The following is a 23,273-nucleotide window of genomic DNA, read 5'->3' as shown; positions in this document are numbered from 1 at the left end:
GGACGTCACACAATACCAGGTGTTTCAAAACGTCTCATAAACCTTAATTCTTATCAGTGTCCTATGGCATTGTAGCTGGTATTACACACCTCAAATTTTCCGCTGTGATGTCCGTGGTGCTGAACTCAAGCGCATCAGGTGTTAGTAGATCACCTGCACCTCATCACATCTGCTTTTTGCGCCCCTGAACTAATTTGCGCTGCTTTTAGTAGATTGTGTTGGGCATTATGGAAAACAGCTGTAATATAAATCTCGCAGATTTTACCACTTCCATCTGCGCTTTTTTGGAATTGCGCTCTCTTGCTAATTTACCCCAATTGGTAAATCTGGCCCTAAATATATGCCGATAAAGTTGACTTGCGTGTGTGTTTTCTTACAGGATTTTTTATGCTGTTGTGGTTTCTTGAGTATGGATAGAAAGCTCCCAGCTGCATCCAACGCAAGCACATCTCGTATTCGGCAGGGTTAAAGAAACCACAGATATCAGCACCGGTCTGAAACGCAACAATAAGCAGGAAAGCATATATGGTGAGATTCAATAACAGCAACATAGTCAAAACATATAGTCTTGAAGTGCATTCATTTGTGTGTAATGTACCAAACTACAGTAAGCTAAAAATGAGTTGGATTGGAAATAAAGAAAAAAATTAAAATCAATATCTGCTGCAGAAAAAGACACAGACTTACATAAGACATGCCAAATATGCTGAACTCCATCATTCCTAAAAAACACAGTTGTGCATTTATTAAAATATATAATGTAGACAGGAAACATCACGATTCTCTTTTCCAAAAAAAAAAAAAAAAAAAACAATAGACAGACCACAATTTTATGAATGTCGACATTTGAAGAAAAGGACAAGGACAAACTAAAGTGGAAAACACAATGCTGGGCCGGTCTGTGTTATAGCTAGGATTTGTTTGAGCATGAGTTTTCATGTTTCTACAGTTTGTGGCTAATGTTTACTGGTCCATTTCACATATTTCAATGCCCGCCAGGAAAATAGGATAAAACATTATGTTGGAGTTACATTCAAATCAATAATAGAGATGCGTATCTTACAAACACGGCTGATGATTTTTTTATTTAAAACGTGTACATACCCACGATGGATTTCAAAAGTTGATCCCAGCCAGAGTAGTTGTCTCCAAGCCAATGCCCCGCCCACTGACCGCTGGTTGGGTACGTTGACCGGGTAACTACAATGCCTCTCTTTCCAGTTACATCAAGCACAGCACTAAACACACACACAAATCAAAACAACAATTTATGCAACCAAGAAATGACAATGCAAACTACCGGCCTAGGATAACTTTAGAGGTCTCCAGCCGTACCCTGGGTTAAATGAATACAGAGATTAGTAAAGGGTAACTCACTCATAGGTGGGTTTGGTGTGAGACCAGCCATAGAGGTTGTGGACATCGTAATGTTTGACCGGTGTACCATCGGCAAGGATCTGCTCGCTGTTCATGCAAATAGTTTTATGGTTCAGACCTCTTTCTTTGGACTCCAGCGGTGATGACACATACAAATATAAAGAGAAGTTGAGCAATCTTCATAAGGTTTTTTTCATGCATTTAAGTCCAATTTCTGTTTTTATATCTGCCAACAAATTTTCACAACCAGATATAACCCATAATTTGGTTCTTCAGACACCCCAAAAGCTGAGCTTTTATAATGAATACACGTCAGGGTTGAACTTACGGGGCATGTATGGAGGATTTTCCAAAATGTCTTCCCCGAGACATTTCTCTCCGACGGTGCCATGCACGAAACTGGCTGGTTCATTCATGTCCTTCAGAAAGCACAATGGTTATCATTGCAAAGTAAGAGACATTAAACATATAATTCGCCCATAAACATCACTCACAATCCAAATGCCGTCAAACTTCATGATTTTGTCGTAAAACTCCTTAATCTCATTGTGCCACCACGTCGCCGTTCTGTTCCGGAAGAAATCAGGGAATGCCACGTAAGCCCTGTATAGCTAAAAATAGACACAGAGAGAAAGATGCATATACTGTAGTATTATTAAGAAACAGTGTCATACTGACTACATGCTGAATGGATGATACAGTTGTGTGTCAGCTACATGCTGATTGGCTGATATAACAGTGTGCCATGTCATCATCATCTATTTTGCTTGCAATTAGTCCATTGTATTGATGATTTCTGTATGAATGGAGCTGCACAAGTGAAATAATGTCCGGTTCTTTGATGAAAAGAGATCAAATGTGTAAGGAAGGAGAGAAACAGATTTGTACCTCCACTTGAGTATCCCAGTCTAATGAATCGTCCACAATCACATCGGGTCTGTCAGGCCACACCTAAACACACACACACACACAATTAAAATTTCGTTTAACACAAAAACAGAAAAACAATATCTTCACAGACAGATGGACTGACACCAAATAAATGAATGTTTTGTTTTTCTCTTTATGTTTGCCACACCTTCCCCCACACAATTTCACTGCTTAGTGCTGGAGGCCATTTAATAAAAACATCCTGTTGTACCCCGCGAGTGAATGCTGGGTAATCTTCAGTCTCATTAGCTGCTATAGCCGGGTCCTTAAACACACAAACAAACAATGCATTATCAATCAAAAGTACACAACAGTCCAAATGAGCATTCAAGAATAATGTTACATCAGATTTAAAACACTCATTCATATGGACCCACAGTCCCTTAACTGACCATCTGATGTATGGGCAATAAATAATAGAAAGCACTTTCTCGTTCTGGCAAGCTCTAACCTCATTGGCTGGCTTTATGTAGCACTTTATGAGTCAGATTTTACCTGTCTAATGACAACTGGTTAGAAAACAAAACAGAACATCAATTTCAGCTCATTGATATGTAGAGGGGGAATATCTTTTTTCATAATTTTCCATGTTTAAGTGCTATAATTGGGTCCCCAGTTCTTCTATCAACCTAGAAAATGTATAAAAGATTAACCCAGTAACTTAGTTTTGGTAAACCATTTTCACCATGCATGTGAAAAAATAGGTGATTGAAATTTGGCTCCTCTTGTGATGTCATAAGGGGATAGTACCGCCCCTTAATCCGCACTATCCAACCGCGGCACTGCCATTTAGTGCAGCGATCAGCTCATTTGCATTTAAAAAACAAACAAACCCCAAACAACACATTTTTCCTCACACCTACAAAGTGGCGATTTTAACATGTTATAATAAATTATCTGTACGGGATTTTGAGTTAGAACGTCACATATGTATGGGAACATCAAAGATTTTTTTTACCTTTTAAAAAAAGTCTTGTGAAATGTCCCCTTTAAACACATTATTTGTCAGGTTAGTGTCTTTAAATCTGCATATCCATGAGTAGAAATGAATTTATTTATTAATTAATTTATTAATTTATATGATTTTCTAAGCTATAACCTAAACTTGTCATTAAATGGCACCTATTATGCAAAATTCACTTTTACAAGGTGTTTGGACATACATGTTTGTTGGTAGTGTGTGAACACAACTCCCTACAATAAAAAAATCCACCATCTCCTTTTTAATCCCCATTAAAGTAAACATGCTGTTTTGATTCTCTTGTTAATGTGACATCACACTGATAAAGCCCCGCCCACGGCCACTGACTGGTTCATTTTACCCAAAAGCTATTTTAAATGTAATTGCTAGCACTTATGCGGCTAAATATACTATTGTCTCACACTGTTTTTAAGAAATCAGATCTATTTTTAACCAAAATTGCTCATTGTTTGTTGGTAAGGGAGTGGGGAGCTGCAATTCATTAGCATTTAAATGTAGACAGTGCTTTTTTCCTCCCACCCAAATAGGGGCATTATGGACATCCTATAATAAATGATCTGTGGGGTAATTTGAACTTCACTTTCTGGGCACACGAGAGACTTACATTATATCTTGCAAAAATTGGGAAAATTTGTGTACTTTAATACTATTGATTAAGTAGAAATTCAAGTAATTCAAATTCAATGTATAGGAGTTATTAATAATCAAAAGATGTGTGATGTACCAGAATGAAGATGAAACGCATTCCCTCGGCTCTCATCTTGTCCACTAGAGCAGGAAGTCCCTGGAAGTCGTCTTTGTCCAGCGTAAAATCCATCTGTCTCTCCATATAGTCAATGTCTGCATATTGCACATCCTTTGTGAAATCAGAGTTCCCATGTTACTAACAAAACCTAATGTTTGTATTTCTTCCTAATGGATGCTTTTTACATTTCACTGTATTTTTATTTTATTTATTTTATTAACAAAGAAAATGCAAAATAACAATTTCAAATAGCTGATACTCTACATGAAGGCCCTAATTTACAGCTTTATGTTTTTATATTCATAAAGACAGACAGGCAGACAGACACACACAGAAAGGTGATGTCTTACGTAAGGAATCTGTGCAGCTTTCATTTCATTATAAAGGGACTCAATCTCCCTATCGTTGGCGTAACCATAACGACAAAGCTGAAATCCAAGTGTCCAATAGGCTGGAAGAACTGGGCGACCAATGATCTGTCAGACAACATAAGGGTGAAACATTTCAAATTTTGTGTGAATAAATTTGTCATATCTCATGAACATAAATATTGAAGTGTTACAAGCGAATCTAATAAGCTATACATCTATGTCACAAGCAAGCTTGTTTTGAAGAAATATTTATGTTTTTCATTTGTGCATGCGACTTTATGAATGTTATTACATGTTTGTTTGCGTGTGTGTGCTTGGATCGAGTGTACTGTAGGCAATGAGGCAGTCAAACTCCAGATGCTAAATCTTATCAAGCCAAGAACAACACACACACACACACACACACACACACACACACACACACACATGCATCCACACACGCACACACACCTCAGTGTACTGCTGAACCACAAGTTCTGGAGTCAGTCCCAGCACCATGTAGAAGTCCAAGATACCTCCAATAGTACGATAGGTCAATGCTGGAGTTGGCTGCAAGGTCACATCTAAGACAAAACAAGCCAAATGATACATGATATTGTACTAAAGATGTTTTATTTAAAATACACTGAGTTTCCATGTAGGTTCGTGTTGTAATCACATGTTGGCTGAAAATAATTTACTTTATTTCACAAGAATGTAGCATAAGACGTGTTAAAAGGTTTATTGGTAAAACTGCCCACTTTTACAGTAGGCAGTATAATGCATATTGCTGGCTATGCAGTATGATAGTATAATGTCCCTAAACCCACATACAACCTTTTGAAGACAACATTTAACATTTATGAGACTCACTGTGTTGCCAGAGAACCTTATGATATATGCTTACAAATGATGATATATGAAATTAATCTCTTATATAATGTCTGTTTATTATTTAGCTATTCATACCTAATAAAACCCAATAGGCAGATACTATTGGACATTTGCCGTTTTTTTTGCACTTTATCAGAAATATGACTGCAATCCATCAATCTATATTTTTTTTAGGATCAGTTCGAAAAAAGCTAATCAAAGACATCAAAACAGGCAATTAGTTTTTTTTTTCAAAACTGTTTACCAGTAAAGGAATCAATCTAATATGAAAATCCATTGCATTTATTTACATTTTATCTCTGAGACTCTAAATATAAACAATACATTTCATAAAGAATGACTAAAGCATGTTATGAAGTTATTTTTTTGTTTATAATAAGTCATTATATTTTTAAATCACCAACCAGATTATATATATATATATATATATATATATATATATATATATATATATATATATATATATATATATATATATATATATATGACTTTTTAAATCTTTTATAATGGCCTTAAGCTGCCTTTCCACTATACGCGACATTTGGACACAATTGTCAGAGTTCGCCCCCTAGTGGCAGTCCTAATGAAGTTTCCGTTTAATCGTAACATGGGAGTAAAGCTATCTGGAATAAATAAATTAATGCAAATAAATGACATAATAAACAGCTATGCATATAACAAAGACACATATGGACATATGGAGACAAAATTAAAATAATAACGTAAACATATTAAATTAATAATGTATTAGTTGTCAGTATCAGTAACACTTGAATCCTTAAAAAAAAAACTATTGATTAAAGTTAAACAAAAAGGATTAATTTGTTTTTATTGGAATACACTAAAATACATTACTTCCGGTCAGTGTATCGCATACGGTCTAGTCGCAAAAGTTTCATTTTTTTAACGGATGCAACGTTCAAAATGGATCCGAAAATTAAGGATCAGCAGACGGTCGGCACCTCAAGTAGCCCCTTTGCGGCTTTCCATAGGGAATGAATGACTTCTGGTTTATCGTCTGTGGTTTGTTGTGTGCAGTGGAAAGGCGGCTTTTGAGTCTCTCAGACACCAAAGAGAACATGATGGTTAATGGATCTCTAACACAACACTGTTTCTATCCCACAATGCACTGACATAGTTTATGATGTTGTTTGAGTTTTGGGGTTGCATGCCTGTTAGCCTTGAGGCCATTTATTTGCAAGAAAACTCCTAAAAGTGACTAAAACAAACTTTTAGCAAATATACAATGCATTTAAAATACACAGTCTCTCCTTGCAAAAATGTGTTGCAAAGGAATTCTCTTCACAAAGGCTATTTTGTTGTCTTAAAACAGACATGCTTTTAAATCAGTATCGCCCTAACTTTCTGTGTTAATAGAAAATTGGGAGAAAGCTGCCCTTGTCACGCCATTTCTTGGGTTCTTTAATATTCCCCCGAATGCCCATTTCCGAGTCAGTTGGTGCGAGTTATTTAATGCATCTGCATTCAAATTGAAGGGCCACTACTTTGATGTTGTTCTTTTTAGTGGGAAAGGTTCAAAGCGATTCTCCTGCTAAGATTTCCAGAGCGCTCATTTATTCAACCGCCTGTATGGGTGTGTGTTTATGTAATAATTAATGCGAGGCAGTAGTTGAATGCAGAACACTTTCTCAAAGCAAAACTCTTGTTTAAATCCCTCTGCAGCTTTACCATTATGCGTAAGCAGCTTCTATAAAGACCCAACGGTCTCTCGCACAAAAGCTCAATGACAGACGCTCGTCTCTCGCTCTCATCACGACCTCAAGTCCTGCTGACAACACACTTGCCAGTGAGTGATGTACTTGTTAGTTCCAACACTGAGGATGCTTGAGTTTCAGATGCATAATAAAACAAAATTGAAGGACACATATCACATTGAGTGCATTTACATGCAAAGAATAAGAAGGTATTAATCAAAAATCTGCTTATTATAGAAACATGTGTAGTGGGGTTTACATGTAAATTTTTTCCGTCAAAATGAAAACATTTCCGCGGCAATGCTAAATTCAAATTAAAAGAGGTGGAATCGCGTCTACCGCACCACGTCCACATGTGAAAACATGCGCACATGAAAAAAACTGTGAGAAAGCAACTTAAGGTGTTTACATGCAATACGAAATCGGGGAAAAGAGCAAAAAACTACCTGTGCCGATCGGTTTTTGCTTACGCTGTTTATGGGATTTCCATGATAAAACCGTTTTACGCATTTACATGACCTCACACGTTATACGTTTTATAATCATAATCGGTCTAAAACTGTACATGTAAATGCACTCGTAGAGAATAAAGTAAGGATACATAACATTAACTCTTTCTCTGCCATTGATATTTATATCAATTAAGATAAACATTTTCCTGCCAATGGCGCTTTCCTAACAAGTTTTTATGGTAATCTGTAATTCCGCTATTTTCCACTAGATGGCCAAATAAAAAAATGAATTTTTGTTCTTCGTTCTGAATTTGATCTCTAACAAAATGTCTTTACAAAAATGCAATTATTTCAGATTTTTTGCTCTACGTCCCATATGTGTACGTTTATATATTTATAAAAGAACATTTTCCTGGAAGGCATTTTGTGAAACTTTTGTGAAAATCACAAAAAATATTGGCGGGGAATGAGTTAAAGAAATAATTCACCCAAAGAGGAAAATTAGCCCATATTTTACCCACCCTCAAGCCATCCTAGGTGTACAGAATATGACTTTCTTCTTTAAGTCAAACACAGTCAGAGATATATTAAATAATATCCTGACACTTTTTATTTTATAGTGGCATTGGTGGCAGTGGCATATAATGGCAGCCATTTTTACAACTCCAAGAAGCACATCCATCCATCAAAAACGAATATATACAGCTAAAGCATTAAGTTGAACTTTTCTCAACTTTGTCACATAGCTGAACGCATCATCTTCCTGTCGACAACAGTCATTGATGCTCATAACTCTTAACTACACTGTATACTTTATACTTTTAAGAAGCAAACTTTTTAAAAGCATTACACCCCTGTGCATAGGGGCAAGTAACAGTGTCATGTCCGTGTTATCCTCTGTTTTTGCTTTTGCTGGCATACTGTATAAACCGCAAGTGTGTTTTTTTCATGTGGCACTGCGCAGACTGACGAGAGCGATTTGAAAGCAGATGTCATACACCGATGATTCAACACAGTGCCACATGCAAACGTATGAGGAATGTGGAAGAAGTAACCACTTGAATCCTGTCTGTGAATTAAAGGTTATTGGCATTGAGTACAAAGAGTAAAACGTGCTGATAATGTGTGTATGTACCCATTGCATTGCTGTTGAGCAGAAGGACACCGTGTGCATTTTTGGATTTTTCCAGACTCATGTAGAATGGATGGACTCCATAACTGTTTAACTTTTTCTGAAGAAAGATAAAGACAGAGATTTTAAGCTGGCGATTCACTAACATTCAGTTGTCATCAGTGTTAAACAGACAATTAGGTGTTAATAAAATATTTTAATTTGGCTTAAAGGAATGAACCCTGCAAATCCCCTCCCTCTGTTTTAATTAACCCAATTACATCTCGCTCTCTCTCTCTTTCTCTCTCTCTCTCCATAAAGTAAGTCAGAGAAAAGGTCATTAGCAATTTCAGGATGGACGATGGACGTCTGACAGCCAATAACAGAACGGTTAGTTGGCCACAGTCGAGAGGACGCCCTGTGCCTAAATAAATCATTTTTATCACTCCAGGGAGAAAATACTGAAAATCAAATACATGAAATATAGCCACAGAAAAAAATGAAGAGAATTTCAAGATTATTTTCAGTTTTTTAATATTTGCTATTTATAGGCATGATACATTTTATTTCCTTCTGTCAACTACCGGCAACATTTTTGCCAAATTTCTAATAAAAATAAGGTTTTCATTTGCATTGCAAACCGACCAAAAAGATGCACTGTCTTAAAGGAACACTCCACTTTTTTTGAAAATATGCTCATTCTCCAGATCTTCTAGAGTTAAACGTTTGATTTTTACAGTCTTGGAATCCATTCATCTGATCTCCGGGTCTGGCGCTAGCACTTTTAGCATAGCTTAGCATAATCCATTGAATCTGTTTAGACCATTAGCATCGCACTAAAAATAACCAAAGAGTTTTGATATTTTTCCTATTTAAAACTTGACCATTTTTTTGTTACATTGTGTACTAAGACTGACATAAAATTAAAAGTTGCAATTTTGTAGGCAGATATGGTTAGGACTATACTCTCATTCTGGCGTAATAATGAAGGACTTTGCTGCCGTAACACGGCTGCAGAAGGCACAGTGATATTACGCCAGAATGAGAGTATAGTCCTAACCATATCTGCCTACAAAATTGCAACTTTTAAATTTCCATCGGTCTTAGTATGTGATGTAACTACAGAAGAGTCAAGTTTTAAATGGGAAAAATACCAAAACTCTTTGGCTATTTTTAGTGCAATGCTAATGGTCCAATCAGATTCAATGGATTATGCCAAGCCATGCCAAAAGTGCCAGCGCCAGACCCGAGACCAGCCGAATGGATTACAAAACGGCAAAAATCAAACGTTTAACTCCAGAGGATCTGCAAAATGAACATATTTTCAAAAAAGTGGAATGTCCCTTTAAAATCTTGAATACTGCACAGTTTATATTCAATTTTAAACAACACAATACTAATATTTTCACGTGTATTTTAGGATCAATTCAAAATGTTTTATCATGCTCTCAGTCTTTTACATTGCTGTTGGGTGACTTTATGTCACTCCTGAGGTTTGCTTTTATTGGAATTCAACAGACACTGGACTGAAATTGTTACAATACATCTAGAAATGATGATTAAAGGCAACTGAACTGGTCACTTATTTTTTTCTGTGGCTGTGTATAACGGAAAAGCTGTCAATTGGAAAGCTATCATATGGATTTAAAACTCCTTTCCACCGAGCAGAAATAAGCTCTCAAGCCATGTGACCTACGCATACAGCTGAAGCACCATGCATGATGGGTAATCTGTACAACTGGACATAATGGGATGCGTTACACCTCAGTTCTCGATGTAATGTTTACAATTGACCGGATTTTGACCTCAATAAACCAGCACTATATACTAGGCATGACTTTATCATTACTGCTGTGATTATTGCTTTCTGTTAAAGCGTCCAAACTTCAAACTATGTCGGACTGTAAAACAACACAGGTGATGATGCTCACCCCTGGAGGCTGGTCTTTTGCAAACAGGCCGTAAGTGTGAAAGTTGAGGTCATGTTTGTAGCTCCCATGCTCGGTTTCACCCAAGCCATAGATATAGTTTGAGGGGAGGCGTGTGGAAATCTCAATGAAGAAGTCAGAGAATGTGAACCCTGGCAGGGATGAGTCCCATCTGGAGAAAGAGAGAAAAACCCAGCAAATGTTGTCAGGGGTCATTTAGATCTTTGACAGACAACAGAAAAAGCATCAAATGATTTTTTAAAAGCGCACCATCAGAAAAAATAAACTGTTTAAAGCACAAAGCCCAATTATTATAATTTTTTAAAATTAAATAAATAAACAATGAATAAGAGAAAATATAATAAAATAAGCGACATTTGGGCATATGAATATAAATGTCTCGCATCCATACTGCATTATTGCACCTAAAAGCACACTTGTTTTGTGAATTCAGATATGTACTCACATAGTTTCTCCTGTATCTTTTCTGATCACCTGGATCCCAAATGATGGTTCTTGATTTATTTGGACCCTATAGAGTCTCTTTCCTTCATCTGTCTCTGGGGTGGGTGGTAGCGTGAGGTGTACTGGTACCTCATAACGTTTTTTGTCTGGATCAAAGATCTTCAAGAATAGAGAAATTTACTTTAGTTCATAGTTAAAAATAAACCGAAAGGACTGATTTTTTTTTTTTCAAAACATGTGACCCATAACACAAATTCCACTGGCCACATCTAAGTATATAGTCCATATAACTCTACGTACAGTATAAGCCAGAATTTAAGCTATGTTTTTTGCACAGGGCTACTAAAGGGTTAATGGTGCCACATGGTGATCAACAATAAAAATGACAAATTTTACCTCTGTGCATAAGGAAAAACCACAAAGAATAAAAAATTCATGATAATAATGTGTCATGGCTCTGCAATCAAAAAATGTTGTTATAATGGAAGTCAATGGGGCAAAAATGTCCACAAACAATAAATGAGGGAGAAAAAAATCTGATGCTGCACAAAAACTAAAAATGCATCAAAGACAATCTTTTTACTAATCTTTTACATGCCCAAGACTCAGAAAAAGGTAAAAGAAAATCCAGTCCACAATCACTTTTTATATTGAAAATTGGTCATTTTGTGTGTGTGTTTTTTTTCCCAAATCAGTGACACTACTTATAAACTTGGCAATTAAAGAGTTAAAAAAAAAAAAAAATTGAAACATTTGGTGGTTTTGATCAGTACTGAGGTTGATTAACAGATTTATGCAAAAAATTGGAAAAAAAATCATCTGATACATTTTTACTGCAGTTTAATTTAGTGGCCATTTTTTGGCAACTAACAACACATAAGGGTAGTAAATTTGCCCACGGTATATTGTTGAGTTTTTGAAAAATTTCAAAGCATTTTCTTAAAATATTTGTAAATATAAGATGTCGTCACCAAAAATCATTCCATTTGCTGAAACACAGAGAAAGTTGTGGCCAAATTAAGACAAAAAAAAAAATAATAAAAATGGCCAAAAATGGCCCCAACAACACATAAGGGTTAAGATGTCAAATAAATCTTTGGTGTCCATGTGAAGTTTTAGCTCAAAATACCATTCAGATAATTTATTATAACAGTTTAAAATTGCACTTTGTAGGTGTGAGCAAAAATGTACCGTTTTGGGGTCTGTCCTTTAAAATGCAAATTAGCTGATTTCTGGACTAAATGGCAGTGCCGTGGTGGGATAGTGCAGATTAAGAGGCAAAATGATTATAAAAAGATCCCTTTCTGACATCACAAGGGGACCCAAATTCCAGTTACATATTTTCCATAAGTTACTGGGTTGTTATTTTTCGCGTTTTCCAGGTTGATTGAAGCACGTGGGAGTGGGGACCACATCATACAGCACTTAAACATCTAAAAAGTCAGATTTTCATTACATGTCCACTTTAAAACAAGCAATGCAGTATCTAAATTGCATTAAAGGGGACATACCACGAAAATGTGACTTTTTTCATGTTTAAGTGTTATTATTGGGTCCTCTGTGCTTTTATAAACCTAGAAAATGTGAATAACATCAACCAAGTAAGTATGTAAAAAAATAGGTTTATTGAAATTTGGCTCCCTTTGTGATGTCAGAAGGGGATAATACAGCCCTTTAATCTGCACTATCCAACCACGCCACTGCCATTTAGTGCAGAGATGAACTAATTTCCATGTTAAAGGATAAACCCAAAACAGCACATTTTTTTCTCACACCCACAAAGTGACAATTTTAACCTGCTATAATAAATAAATAATCTATATGGTATTTAAAGATAAAACTTCACATACGTACTCTGGGGAAAGCAACGATTTATTTCACATCTTAAAAAAGTCTTGCAAAATGTTCCCTTGAAGTACAATAGATATCTAATGATACACCCAGATATACATTTGATGTGTCTGTGTGTTTATTTAACAGATAAAACAGGTTTATTAAAGTCTTAATTAAAAACTTTATCTAAATGCTAATCACAAATTTAACCTTAACCTTAAATGTTAATTCTAATATAAATTTTTGTCACAGGTTTGTTTGTATCTTAATCACAAAGAGACACTAAATCCTAACCTTCCACCGCAGGCTATGGCCGCTCAGGTACGTGATTTCTACACGGAGTTTGTTGATGTCTGGAGATTGTGGACGCTGAGGGGGATAATCTGTATTGCGTTCTAGATCTATTGTCCAGCCGCTCGATGTGTCATTAACTTTGCTGGCCTTGTAGCCGTAAGCCGCTGGATAATAACACGAAGGTGCGTTGGGAATAGCTGAAGTCTAAACAGAGAAATTTAAAAACATTTTTTGAGCAAAATGGCATATGATATAATCATTTGTAGGTGAAACATTACAGCACAGAAGTTAAATCCACAGGAAGTCAGTCAATATAGAGGTAGATCAAACGTCTCTTTGAAGACAACATGGTTGAATATTGAATACTATCTCTATCTGACCTTCCAGATGCACCCGCGGGCTTTGCATTTTTCCATACTGGAGTTCTCCTCCGGATAGCAATTGAAGCGCTCTGCGCCGCTGACCCATGTCACTTTGTATTCCTTCCCGACATCCAGTTGTAGATTTCTCAGATGCATCACCTAGATGACCACCAAAACACATCCCAAAGATTTATATCACGACAGCTGGTGTGTTCACATCAGAACCCCAGAGACACTTCAAACGGGTACTTGACAAAAATGACTAACGCCGCTGTGTTTTGCGAAGTCTCGTCTCTTTGTATTCCCCGGTTGTATGCCATAACTCAAAGCAGCTGACGTTAATGTGGCGTGCGTGGTTTAAGAGCAAGGTCCGCACGTCCTGTTGTCATTCTAAGACCTTGAGCGCTGGAAGAATGCATCACCCTTCATCACAGCCTAATGTGAGTTTGTATGTGTGTGCTATTGAGAGTCCTGACAAATTCAATCACGGGGCTTTAAGCATCCCTGGATGCTCATTTGGAATGACAAGGGCCCTCTTGGTACCCCAGAGGAATCTTTCTGCTGTTAAACCCAAGTCAGTTTGTTTTATGGACATGATTTATAAGACTGGCTTAATTACCTGGCTTTTTTAACTTCATTTAAATGTCTTCCTGTATGTGAGATGATATAAAACGCATCAGAAAACTTACAACTATGGCTGTAGCTTGTGAATTGATTGTAGTTTTGATGATAATAAAACCATTTAATGTAAAATGATACATTACGCTAATGTTAATGTGTGAAAAAATGTAAAAAAAATGTGTTGCTTCCTAAATGTTGAAGTTCAATCAGATTGATTGATTTAAAAGGCTGTAACAGTATATCGATATGGATCGATGCATCAATCAAATATCTAATGCGTCAATGCAGCCTGTTCTCACAGGAATTTGTACAGATTTTACAAGTTGGCTAATTCGTATGAATGTCTATGAGGTGAATCGTACAAAAGCACACAATTAGCATAAAAAACAATAACAAAACCCCACCCTAGCCCCGCCCCTAACCTAAATGTCATAGGGGTAAAAGTAAAACGTACAAAATGTATGAATATGGTCGTATGAATTAATTTGAATTAGCCACCTGGTAAAATACCTAGAAATTGCCATGAGATAGCGTTGGCCAATACCACATGTAAAAATATCGATATGAGGTAGCTTTATTTTAACATCTCCACAAGTTCATGTAACATCCGTTTGTGCATTTCCAGCAAAGCATGCATTTTAGTTTACTGACAATACTGTTAGTGAATGCATCAGATTGCACAACAAATGGGTGATAGCATTGATAAGACGGACGCAGAAAACTTTGTGTCAGCTGTCAGACGCTGTCTAAATTGATCAATCTACCCATAAAATGAAACAAATCAAAATCATATCACAAAATTTGTGAAGCATAGACATACATTGTAACGCAGGCTGAACATTTTTGAGACCATATCTTGACAAAAACCCCTATTAAGTATCTTAAAAACAAATGTTGATATGACTTATTTTTTCAGTGTACTTTTTACCTTTATTGCATTGCATTTTGTTTGATGGCATTCTTAACCTATATGTTTGGTTTTGTGAAATCGTCAGAAAAGAATGATATTTTGGTGGTGCGTGATTTTGAGACTAGGTTGGAAATGAAATCTCATTAGAAACCTTTCAGCTGTTTTTAAACAAATACACACACTGCAAAAAAAATGTCTTTTTTACTTAGTATTTTTGTCTTGTTTTTAGTATAAATATCAAAACATTTTTAAATCAAGATGCATTTTCTTAATGAGCATAATTACCTAAGAAAATAAATCTCGTTTTTAGACAAAAGGATACAATTTAAGTGAATTAATTACCAAGCCCCTAAGGTGACCTTGGAGTAAAAAATAAAAAGTTTAGTTTCATGTGCTCACGAAACTCATACGAAGCCTTCATGCGCAGATTTTTTTTAAGTTAGTTTCGCGTGCGCACGTGAAACGTTCGATTTCATGTGAGCATGCAAAACTAAACTTAAAAAAATAACTTTATTTAATTTTTGCTCCATATCCCCTTAGAGGATCCAAAAAGTGCGTACAAAATTACTTAAATGTAATATTTTTGTCTTAAAAACTAGACCTATTTTTGATCATCGAGAAAAGGCATCTTGATTTAAGAATTTTTGATATTTGTACATAAAAATACTAAGTAAGAAAGTCATTTTTTTGCAGTGCAAAGTGCAGTGATATTGTATGTATTGCGATGAACGCTGTTGGTGTATTCTGAAATGATTACCTGTTTGTTCTGATCATAATGAATCTGGGACTCAGTCAGAGGAGTAGAGACGTCTCCTTCTATCACAAACACAGCAGTAGGAGACTCAATGATGCCCATGACGGTGATGTTTTCAAACTTCAGGTTGTTTGGATCCGTGTAGCCGTTATGGGCGACGTGCATTGACAAAACATCCTGAAACATCATAACGATAAAGATTTTTGTGAATTAGAATTGCTTGTAATATTTACAATAAGGTTTTTTTTAACATTATTAAAACTATGATGTACTATTATGTTAGTTTTGATAGTTTTGTTAGTTAAAGTTAACTTATACATTTACTACAACCTTATTGTAAATGTAAGTAACCTTAATGTAAGCAATTTAAACAATGCTTTGAAATATAATCTAAGCATGCGATTTATGGTCACCTAAAAATAAAGAAATATGGGATTAAGTTGACATACATCTACCACAGAAAACTGGTAGCGAATGTGTGAGCCAGATACACTATCTAAAAAGAAAAAAAAGAGAGAAGTTTCATTAGACAAAATGATATTTCTATGATCATGCATATGTTGTTTTTGTTAGTGGTCAGTGGATAAGATGCAGGATTTGTGGCTGAAATGTTCCATGTTAAATTGATGTTTAATGAATTCACCCTCAAGTTTAGTGTCTGCTAGAGCAAAAAAGCACAAGTTTTAATCAATGGCTCTAAAAATACCTCGCGATTCTCCGTCATCCCAAAATAGTTCTCCTGATGCTTGGCTGTTGTCATCGAGTGCAACGATCAGCCCCATGGGATGACGACGGCTGAGGGAACACACACACACTTTCATTACACAAACTTTTTAACTAAAGCACTGGAAAAACAAAAGCTGAATCTTTGTCATGAGAGATATCATGTCTCAGACATTAACAGTACAGCAAATCTAGATGAATTCTAAATGACTTAATACTCTTGAATATGTGATTTGTGTGTGTTATTGCTACTTTAAATGCAAGAATACCCTAAAAGATATACTGTAGAGATACAGTAGATTTCCATTTCTGAAGTTGAGGAGTAATTTATTCACTAAGTAAAGCAAAACAATACAAAATTAACTTTTACTGAGCACATAGAGAAATGTAAAAAAATTGCTTAAATGAAACGTTGCCATGTTTTTCCTAATGTGAAAAACTGTGACTTTGTGCATATAAATGGCATATCAATGAGATGGAGATACAACAGAGAATTGTACAGAAAAAAATAACACAAATACAAGTGGGTGGGGCTAAATAACTGTCTGTCAGCAGATTGGCTGGCATTACTGTGACATGTATTTCCAGCATGATTTCACAAGAATTTGTACACATTTTATGAGTTGGCTAACTAGTATGAAGTTGTACGAATTAACTTTTTTTGAAAATATACTCATTTTTTAGCTGTCCTAGAGTTAAAAAATTAATTTTTACCGTTTTGGAATCCATTCAGCTGATCTCCGAGTCTGACGTTATCACTTTTAGCAAAGCTTAGCATAATCCATTGAATCTGATTAGACCATTAGCATCGCGTTAAAAAATAACCAAAGAGTTTGGATATTGAACAACCGCATAATATTAACCTCTTAAACCCTGAGGACCCAGTCCCGGGTACAAAATTTCGTATTTTGACTCAAATAAAATATTCTTTTAATCTTTAATGGTCCATCATGGACCCCAGTAACACATATGAGATACTGTTTGAAAGCTTAGACTCTCTACTTTCTCCAGATATGCATCACTTTGAGAAATCTTTTACTGTAAGAAAGTTATTTACACTTAATTTACACTATCACCCCCCCCCATAATTTTTTATATGATTTAATATTCACATATTTCATATTTTTCAAGTATGACAAACATGGGCAAGTCTTATATCAACTGAAAGCTCTCATTCTCAGGAATAAGGCTACAGCGTTATTTTTGTACTATTATCAACACATATCCAACAATAGTTTAATTAATAATAAGGTAAAAAATAGTATTTTTTAAACATATGGGAAAATTGATTGTGGACTTCCTCATATAGCACATATAGCCACAAATGATACACCATCTTTTCTCTTAGGTCCTACTCTAAAAAATGAGTCCATTCACAGCATTTTCTTAGGTTGTGTGCATGAATAATCCCTTGTTATTTATTATATGTGCTAAACAAAAAATTAATATTTATATGAAAAATGTATTTTCGGACACTTCAGTAAAATGAAAATAACTTTTGAATGCGACATGCTAAAGAGATCATTCTTTTTTTGGGTGTTTACTGTCTGCTGCTGGTAACAACCAGAACTGTCTGCAGTCTGCTAGAGCACACAGAACCAGAGTTATACACTATCAGAGGCAGTATTTACAACATATTAAAAGAAAATTTGGTGTTTCCTCATATGAAAAACAACATAAATAACACTATTTGTCACAAACAGCAGCTTTTTATGTAACTTCAAAGGGTTTTCTTTAAAATGATATAAAGCAATTGCATTTATTCCACTGTATGTGGTTATGGTAGCACTTCAAATGTTTTTTGGCAGAAATTTAACTCCATAAGCGTATTATTCCTCCCATCAGTTGGAGTAAAATAACTTTTGCATAGATTATGATAGAGAAAAAAATCTTTTTTCCTCTATAAGCTGGCAATTGCTGGAATCAAACAAAACTGTCTGCAGGGAGCTGAGGCACTCAGGGCCAGAGTTATACACTTTTAAATAAAAACTTTAGAAAAAAAACATCAAAAAGCGCCTATTTATTTTTGTGTTTATTAGAGGACTGACATCACATACAACCATGTTTAGCACTTTCAACAGTGTTTTATGTAATTTCAAAGGGTTTCCTGTAAAATGATACCAAACATTTGTATGTAAACCTCTGCATGTGGGTATGGGAAGCTTTTGAAATTGGGTAGGCCAAATCCAGGCGAAAATCCCCAAAATAGCTTCAGGGTGGAAGAAGCGCCCGAAAATAGTCCCCTTGGTTCCTTTAATAGCAGGGGACTATTTTCGGGCGATGTGTAATATCATTGCGCCTGCTGCAGCCATGGTACGGCAGAAAAGCCCTTGATTATTACGCTGAAATGAGAGTATAGTTCCTAGTCATATTGGTCTAGAAAATCCCAACTTTTACTTTTCTGTCAATCTTAGTACACAATGAAACTAAAGAAAAGTCAAGTTTTAAATAGGGGTATTTAGTTATTTTTAGCGCGATGCTAATGGTCAACAGATTATGCTAAGCTATGCTAAAAGTGGTACCGGAGATCTCTGGGAGTCTCTGGGAGCTGGAAAATGAGCCTATTTTCAAAAAAGTGGAGTTTCCCTTTAAATGTGCAAAATTATAAGATTTTCATGAAAGAAAAAAAAAACATAATGAAACTCCACTCCTTACCCCGCCCCTAAACCCAACGTTTGGTCGATGTACGAATGTGGTCGTATGAATTAAAACAAATCAGCCACCACATAAAAAAATACAAATTGGCATGATATAGCATTGGTATTTCTACTTACCTGTATGTGGTTGTAACGTCTGGTCGTTGCACAGGTAAAATGGCTCCACCTCTCAGGTGTAAACCGAGCTTATCAGCAGGAAGGTTCATGTCAATCTGCTCTTTACGGTGTGGGATCTTTTCTTCCTAAAAAGCAAGTCAAACTCTTTATAGCAAACACAGATTTTCCAGCGTTCTTTAAAACTCAACCATAGTATTACAATAATTTTTGCTATTATTTTCAATTATAGTCAACAAAACCCTTACAAATATTACCCTGCTCAACAAATTCTCCCTAAAAATAAAAGAGTTAAAGCAAATTACAGATAGATTGCGGAAATACTTTTTAATGTAACTACAGTAACTATAGTATCTTTGCAAAAAGGTTTAAAAAGGTATTATTGTAAGGAAGACTACACAAAGCAAGTCTTTAATTTGCATCACACTGCGTACTTTACCACTCTCTCTCTCTCTCTCTCTCTCTCTCTCTCACACACACACACACACACACACACGATATCTCGCCCCTTTGTGTGAACAGGTCAGTGCAGATATGGTGAGGGATTAAGGGACTCTAGGCTCTATCCATAAGTAATTCCAGATCCAATCAGGTGTCCTTCCTCCATCAAACTCCATGTGGGATCATTCAAGGCCTGCTCGGCCAATTACAGCTACTTTAATTGACTGACATGCACAATGCATGGACCACAGGGGAGCCACTGCAACAAGGGTCTGATCATATCACAGATCACTTAATCTGACTCTTAAAGTACTGATCAGACTCTAGAGAGGCTTAGACAAAAACCACCTCCATGTCAAGATTCGACTAAATAGTAATGCATTGCATTCAATTCCCCAACGCAGCTGACTGCATTGATCTCAAAAACCTGATAACTGTTTGGGGTTAAGTTTCTAACAGTGACAAAATGACTGTTTATTATCCTTGGCTTGCTGTTGTTTACCGTGTCCAAATAATTAAATCAACTGCATGCAACCGCAACAGAGCGGTTCAGAGAAATAGGTGCCAATGTGTGGTCTTACCGTTTCAAAATCATACCAGATGGCATCGGGGATGTAAGCGCTCACTGTGGTAACACCCTGAAATGATTGAAAGAAGAGGGGAAATAGGCTTTGTTAAAGATGTAAATGCGTATCAGTGCTATCTTTGAACATTGTAAGAAGTAATGACTGACATTATTCTGATGAATTACTAATGAGTATAATTCATTAAACTAATGGGCAGCCCATCACGGGTGCTGATACTGGGGCCAATTTTTCAAGCTTACAGTAGAAGAGAGAGAGAGAGAGAAAGAGAGAGAGAGAGAGAAAGAGAGACCTTGAGGAAGATTGTATAGAGATAAAAATTAAAGACACTAACAGGAAGAGAAACATCAAACCATTGAAAAGATGATTCATTCTTTGCCTGAGGGAAGAATATCTGTACACATCAGATGATGTCACTCAAATATGATATTCATATCAACCTAAAAAAGCAGTCGGTACCAGACAGCAGTGACTTACCAAAAGCATTTATATATGTTTTTAAGAGCTGATCGGTTTTGCCACGTGTCCCGTTTAATGACTGTCATTTTGAATGGCACATTCATGCATCAGCGGCATTGAGCGACTGCCAAGTGATTTAGAAATTTTTGGTTTTCTTATAGTTAAAAGCAGTTTCCCCCGCGCAACAATGGTTTCCTTCTTTTTTAAAGTACACTATTGAATATTTAATGTATTTTTATCTTTTGTGAGATAAAAACTGGATTTCTCCTGCATCGTGACACTATATATATATTTTTTTTTTGCAAAGAACTTGTTTTACCTTACGTTCTTTCCAGAAGGTCCAGTAATTATCCCAATCTTTCATGCGAGTGACGCATATGGATTTTCCCGGTGATTGAAGGCTTTACATCACACGGAGCTCTCTAAAGATTTGAACAGCCCTTCTGTTGACGTACACGCATCAATATTCTCCAAACCGGCTTTTTTGTGTTCCCATGGGAAACGCTTTGAACACCGAGAGCTTTTCTCAGTCATAGTCGTGATGAAATGCAAGAAGCCATATTAGACCGTTCAAACAATTCATCACCCATTTTCACATGACCGCAATCTATATTCAGTTTTAATTTCTTCATAATGAGGTCAATGATCTCATTAGAAAGTGAGAGAACAGAGATGAAAACCAGTGGAAAAAGTCCCATTTTTCTCTCATTCGTCCCATATGAGGTCATCTTTATTGGCGTGCGGCATGCAGAAAGCTCTGTGACTGTACAGTAGCTCAATTTTGCTGACAACCCAACGGTTATGGGTTTGATCTCAGGGAACATAAATACTGATAAAAATATATATGGAGCTTGAAGTCAGCTTGGATAATAATGTCTGCAAAATGCATAAATGTGTGTTGTGTACTTACAGGGTCCAGCACAGGTGTGATGAGCAGGTGGGCTCCCCACATGAACTGCCGGTCCACTTTCCATGTTGCATTGTCAGAGAAGAATCTACACAACAGGCAGCGTGATGTTTATTATAAAACACTTTCATTCCAGGATGCTGTAGCATACATTATCTATTTTAGATGATAAAATACATGCAAAACAAATGTTCACAGCTGCTATGTGGATCAACGGTCACATGGACCTACAATGAACCACATTAATCAGGTCAACCATTAATTTACATTAAACTTATTTATGTACGCTCCAAAAGTTTTAGTGTGAAAGAATTTCTACAAAAGAGTCTTTTAGCAACTGTTTTAAACATTACACACAGCAAAAAAAAAATTTCAAGAAACAATTTTCTTAGTATTTTTGTCTTGTTTTCAGTAAAAATATCTAAAATTATTAAATTAAGATGCTTTTTCTTGATGAGCAAGGCGACCCAAGAAAGTGAGTCTAGTTTTTAGACCAAAAATATCAAATTTAAGTGATTTTATGCATAAAAAAGCAATGAAAAAAAATCTGCCAATGGGGTAAGCAAAAAAACGTGAATATTTTCTTAAACACTACATTCAAGAAAAAATCAAGAAAACTTTGCTTACCTTATTGGCAGATTTTTTGAAAATTTTTTAGATATTTTTACTGAAAACAAAACAAAAATACCAATATTTTTTCCTTGAAATTTTTTTTTTGCAAGTGCAAGGTTAGTTTTGCCAAAAATGAAAGTTACCCCATGATTTACTCACCCTAAAGCCACATGATTGTATTTGTCCATCCTTTTTATACGAAAACATATTCAGATATTTTTGAAAGTGTCATAGCTCTTTATAATATATGAATATGGGGTCCGCTCCTTCAAGTCCAAAGAATGTACATCCATCCTTCGCAAAAGTAATCCACATGGATAAATAAAGGCCTTTTAAGGGCCTAATCGATGCAATTTTGTAAGAGAAATATACTTATTTAAAACTTTACCAACAAAAATAACTAGCTTTCGATAACGCTGCCATCTTAGACTCTTCCGGGCGGAGGCAAGGAGCAAAACAATGCTCATCATACGTCATTACGAAATGTGCAACATGATCTCACTGAGAGTTGTGTTACAGTCATGCAAAATTTTATCCATTTATTCATGTCCATGGCATGAAATTCAGCTTTTTATGTGCCTTGAGCACAAATGTTTTTTTTTTTTTTCATGACCCTCGCACAAATTTCTATAAATAGTTTCTCATGTCTGTTGCACAACTTCTTATTAGTGTCATTTTATGTATTGTTTTCTCATTTATTTTCCTATTTTTAAATCATTGTCGCTTGGGGTTAGATTTGGGGTTAGGAGGTCTAAAAATGTAACAGAAAGTGATTTTAACCCCAAGTGACAATGGTAAGAAAATAAGAAAAACAATGAGAAAACAATACATAAAATGACACGAAAAAGAAAGTCGTGCAATGCACACGAAAAACTATAGAAAGAGTTTCACGAAATAAACATTTTAAAAAGCTGAATTTTGTGCCATGGACAGGAATAAATGAATCCATTTTTGCTGACAATAAAACGACTTTCCGTGAGATCAGTCTGGAAAGTGCGTACACTATGCTGATACTCTCTCCTGAATATGAAGGAGTCTAAGATAGCGGCGTTT

At 35.8% G+C, this 23,273-nt stretch overlaps 1 protein-coding gene across 3 annotated transcripts in view; it reads right to left on the bottom strand.

The window, feature by feature from the left end:
• The window catches only part of si (sucrase-isomaltase), a 63,010-nt gene that overhangs the window by 17,690 nt on the left and 22,047 nt on the right, over nt 1-23,273 (bottom strand). For all 3 annotated transcript variants that reach the window (XM_073853856.1, XM_073853857.1, XM_073853858.1), the window contains exons 19-40: nt 21,612-21,696; nt 20,240-20,296; nt 19,221-19,345; nt 16,430-16,518; nt 16,173-16,219; nt 15,727-15,900; nt 13,457-13,597; nt 13,077-13,280; nt 10,951-11,108; nt 10,488-10,656; nt 8,581-8,677; nt 4,856-4,968; nt 4,385-4,510; nt 4,014-4,145; nt 2,456-2,572; nt 2,266-2,328; nt 1,872-1,988; nt 1,707-1,796; nt 1,378-1,517; nt 1,105-1,238; nt 688-722; nt 378-494 (exon numbers count right to left, since the gene is read on the bottom strand). In XM_073853856.1, the coding sequence (XP_073709957.1) occupies nt 378-494; nt 688-722; nt 1,105-1,238; nt 1,378-1,517; nt 1,707-1,796; nt 1,872-1,988; nt 2,266-2,328; nt 2,456-2,572; nt 4,014-4,145; nt 4,385-4,510; nt 4,856-4,968; nt 8,581-8,677; nt 10,488-10,656; nt 10,951-11,108; nt 13,077-13,280; nt 13,457-13,597; nt 15,727-15,900; nt 16,173-16,219; nt 16,430-16,518; nt 19,221-19,345; nt 20,240-20,296; nt 21,612-21,696 (2,530 nt within the window). The remainder of the gene's footprint in view (nt 1-377; nt 495-687; nt 723-1,104; nt 1,239-1,377; nt 1,518-1,706; nt 1,797-1,871; nt 1,989-2,265; nt 2,329-2,455; nt 2,573-4,013; nt 4,146-4,384; nt 4,511-4,855; nt 4,969-8,580; nt 8,678-10,487; nt 10,657-10,950; nt 11,109-13,076; nt 13,281-13,456; nt 13,598-15,726; nt 15,901-16,172; nt 16,220-16,429; nt 16,519-19,220; nt 19,346-20,239; nt 20,297-21,611; nt 21,697-23,273) is intronic.

The sequence above is a fragment of the Misgurnus anguillicaudatus genome, chromosome 15 (genome assembly GCF_027580225.2).
Source record: "Misgurnus anguillicaudatus chromosome 15, ASM2758022v2, whole genome shotgun sequence".
Lineage (NCBI taxonomy): Eukaryota > Metazoa > Chordata > Actinopteri > Cypriniformes > Cobitidae > Misgurnus > Misgurnus anguillicaudatus.
This window is presented reverse-complemented; position numbering and strand designations above follow the sequence as displayed.